At 39.5% G+C, this 3,762-nt stretch overlaps 1 protein-coding gene across 1 annotated transcript; it reads right to left on the bottom strand.

Moving 5' to 3' along the window:
• Nucleotides 1-633: 633 nt before the first annotated feature.
• On the bottom strand, nucleotides 634-3,538 carry LOC131613788 (uncharacterized). The gene is made up of 8 exons (XM_058885428.1): nucleotides 3,055-3,538; nucleotides 2,804-2,917; nucleotides 2,278-2,716; nucleotides 1,803-2,190; nucleotides 1,485-1,602; nucleotides 1,275-1,412; nucleotides 973-1,183; nucleotides 634-883 (listed from the first exon to the last, which is right to left on the bottom strand). Exons 1-8 carry the CDS (start codon nucleotides 3,536-3,538, stop codon nucleotides 634-636), a joined length of 2,142 nt encoding a protein of 713 aa, XP_058741411.1.
• Nucleotides 3,539-3,762: the final 224 nt, after the last annotated feature.

Here is a 3,762-nt window from a genome sequence, read left to right as displayed (position 1 = left end):
ACCATCAGATAAGAGCTTCCATGATTCATTCCAGACATGACCAGGCCTATTAACAGCGCCGGACAAAAGCATGACTACGAAAAGCTTGCAGAGAAAATGACCCAAACCCCACTCACTCGCTTCCTTTATTTCTCCAATGTATTCTCGGTCGTCTTCGAGGAAGCCCATTGTGAAGCAGGCATCCATAAAAGTATCAAATTAAGTGTCGCCAACTTTGCAAATTTCTTCATATGATGATGGTCCTTTCACTACAGTCAACATCATTCGCAAATAAAATAGTTCTCCAGTGGTAGGTGGAACCCATATCAAACGGCTAATTGTGAACCCCTTTTTGCGTGGTTTCCATGTTCTGGTCCTCTTTTCATAAACAAATTTAGAGACAAATTGACCATAGGTCAGCTCGCGTGCGTCTTCGTATTTCACGTTAGCAGCCAACCAAGCAGTGAACATTGATTCAGTCACACTCGCTTTTTCCAAGATGTTTTCCATTCTGGCGTGATCGGGGTAGTAAACTGCTTTTTCACCTACTAAATGATAAAACATACGTTCCACCGCAGGTTTCCTACCATGAATGTTGTAAGAGTAAATTCTCCAACACGCTTCACTCGGGGAGACATACCTACAATCTAGATATTATTTAATCTCATCAACAGGCTCTTTGTCGCTTCCCGATGCAGAGTTTGAAGCTGAAATCGTTGCTGTGATTCTATCAAATCCCTTGTGTATGTACTTAAAAATATATTTGATAGATGTAACTTGGTTAGGCCACTCCATGTTAATATGTGCATGGTACTTCAAAAGAAATCTTGTATTGTAAGGCACAACATGTCGATTGTCCAAAGCGACGCCATTCTTGTGAATAACATGGGAATCAGATCTTCTTCTGTAAAGGGGATATCCATCTGAAACAACAATTGTTTCTTCTTGGTATTTTTTGGGAAGTATTTAGAGCATTTCCTATTCTTCATGCACTGAGACTTCATGCGCAATGGACCACAAGGTCCGTTCATCATGTATGCCGAGACCAAGTCGTATAACGCTGGATGAACAGCGGGGTCCGGAATCTCGGCACAAATGATTTTATCTATGTCTGATGGTGTTGGATATTTGCTCTGAGGGTGCAAAAAAACTAAAATGTGAGCATGCGGCAACCCTCGCTTCTGAAATTCAATCGTGTACATAACTGTGACAGAATTCAAAATGTAAAATTTGTTAACTTTAATTATCAAACAGTGTGAATATTTGCAGTTGGACATTTAGGCAGGAATACTTACATGCGATCACCTTCCCGAGGACATGGCGTTTGGTTATATCAGTCATTAGCTCGTCAAATTTGTTTTTGAAAACTTTGGTAACTAAATATGGTCTATCATGAGGCTTCAACGAAGTGCCGGAGAGTGCACATGTTATTTCTGGCCATGCAGGATTGCAAGTAAATGAAACGAATAAATCAGGGAATCCCAACTAGCTTGAAATGGCCATACCATCAAAATAAAGTTGATCCATGTATCTTTTGCTGCCGACAAAATTTGATGGCAAAACCACACGTTTTCCTCTCTTAGGTGCTGTATTTGCTTGCGTACCGCGGGACTGATCATGTAACTGGTTATATTTCCCAACTCGTAATTTGAACTGATTAGTCATCAGCCAATTGAGTCGTTCCGACTCCATCATTGCAAATCCATCCACTAAAAACTACTGAAATAGCCTTCTTGAATGAAGCAATGTCTTTGCTTCTGAATGACGCTCTTGTAATCGGAATGATAGCCAATCTTTGATGGATTGACCTTTTTTCTGGTTACCTGTTGTTCATGCTCATATCTGTGAAGAATATTTTTCCTGTATCCATCCTCGCCATACACAAAAATGAGAGGGTATTGGTAGGCTAAATAAGCCGGATGAAACTCATCAATTTGTTGCAAATGTCCATCACGAGCGTGAATAATGATGTCTCTTGGCGTGTTAGGATCGATATCTCCAACAATAAGAGCAGCAACCTCCGACACAGTTGGTGTGTTGTAGACACGACCATCTTCAGGTCTATCACTAATTAGGCGTAGCTTTAAGTCCAAGAAAGCGTTGACTTTCAACAGATCTCTCGCCATTCGAAAAGCCTTTGCTTGTGGATTGCATTCGTCTAACATAAGTTTCAAATTGGAGACAATATCCCTCTTGATGACTTTGTTTTTGCTGCATGTTGAAATTCAAAAAAGGACTGTTAATACGGTGATATAGTGGAATTTGACTAAATTCTCATATATGTATAAGTACAAATACCTGAAACACTTCAGTCGGTTATCTATTTCGCTGTCGGTGTCAAAAATATATAGTTGTGCATATTGCGGTCTTCCGTCTTTTGGTATTAATGTACCAATTCGATGACAGGTCTGACCATGCAGTCTTAAAGTCGGTGGGCCTCCTCCATCAGCAACGGTATTGTCGAATTTCATTCCAGGTGAAGTGAATGAAAACATGGCATTGTAAGTTCGAATGTTGCTTTGGTAGTTTTTACTGTCTAGAGATGTTCCATTATGTAGAAGATGTTGCAGCAGTTGCGGAGGATCGTTCAACAAAGGTAGAACAACTTTTCCACTTCTGCAGCACCGTGTGAACTTTGGAGCAGTGGTATGTCTTGTATTTCCTATGTGTTCTTGGTACCACATAGATGCGTGACAGGAAGGACATTCCCAAACTCGATCTCTTATGTCGGAGTATTCTACATTATCCAGAATGATTAAAATCAAATGCGTAAGTAGTTAAAATATTTCCAATAACATAAGAATTGCTTGGTAGGAAAACATACCTTCGAGATGCGAATCAACTAAAGGTTCATTATCAAGTTCTGCATCATCATCAGAACTACTACAGCAATTCAAATCATCTTCAGAATGAGAATTCGCATCGTCTGAATAATGAGCTGTTGTGGTTAAATTAGAGGTTACGGTATGATAGTTAATAGGTGCGTTAGAAGTAGATGCCTCGTTGGTGTTGCAAGAAGGTGGAATAGTTTGGTTGAAACTGGCAAGTAAGTTGTTGCCAGAATTCAAACGTAACCTGGGTTTTTATGAGATATAGGTTGACGTACATGTCTCTGCAATGGGGCTGTGTTCAAGACGTTGGATAGATTAGCAGTTAGTGGTAAACACTGACCGGACATCGGTGTTTGAGTTTTGAATAAAATAGATTGTCCGGTTATGGATATATTTTCCTTGTTTGCATTATTAGGTGTATTCCTCTTGTTAGACAAGATTATCCTCCTCTTCTTTCTAGCCATTGAAGGCCCAACATCATTTTCCAAGCACTGATAGTTAGAGGATACAGGGGTTCCATTTGAAGTATTATGTGCAGACACCGAAAAAATAACATCATCTACAGAAGGTAAGTTTGGATTGATACTAAAACTCGGATGTACCGGGATGGTAGCACGTTGAGTGGCTATACCTTGACGTGAGCGTCTCTGTGCCAATAGTATAAGTATTCTTCTACGTCTGGCAAGATAATAGTGATCAACGGTTGGTGTTGTAGAACCGAAATCCATAGTTGACAGGAACTTGTTTAGCATATAGCTGCGAAATTAAATGTGAATGTGGTATGAGCTTCTATAAAAAGATTCATCAAAAGAAACTGCATATAGTCAGAAGAATAATGGATTTGCATGTGTATAATATACTTACTGTTCATGTTTGTGTTGGAAGATAATAGCATTTCATTAGCTCTACTGGTATTGAAGAAAATTGAGTAACAGATTAACTGCATAGTAAC

Source organism: Vicia villosa, linkage group LG6 (assembly GCF_029867415.1).
Source record: "Vicia villosa cultivar HV-30 ecotype Madison, WI linkage group LG6, Vvil1.0, whole genome shotgun sequence".
In the NCBI taxonomy this organism is placed as follows: Eukaryota; Viridiplantae; Streptophyta; class Magnoliopsida; order Fabales; family Fabaceae; genus Vicia; species Vicia villosa.
This window is presented reverse-complemented; position numbering and strand designations above follow the sequence as displayed.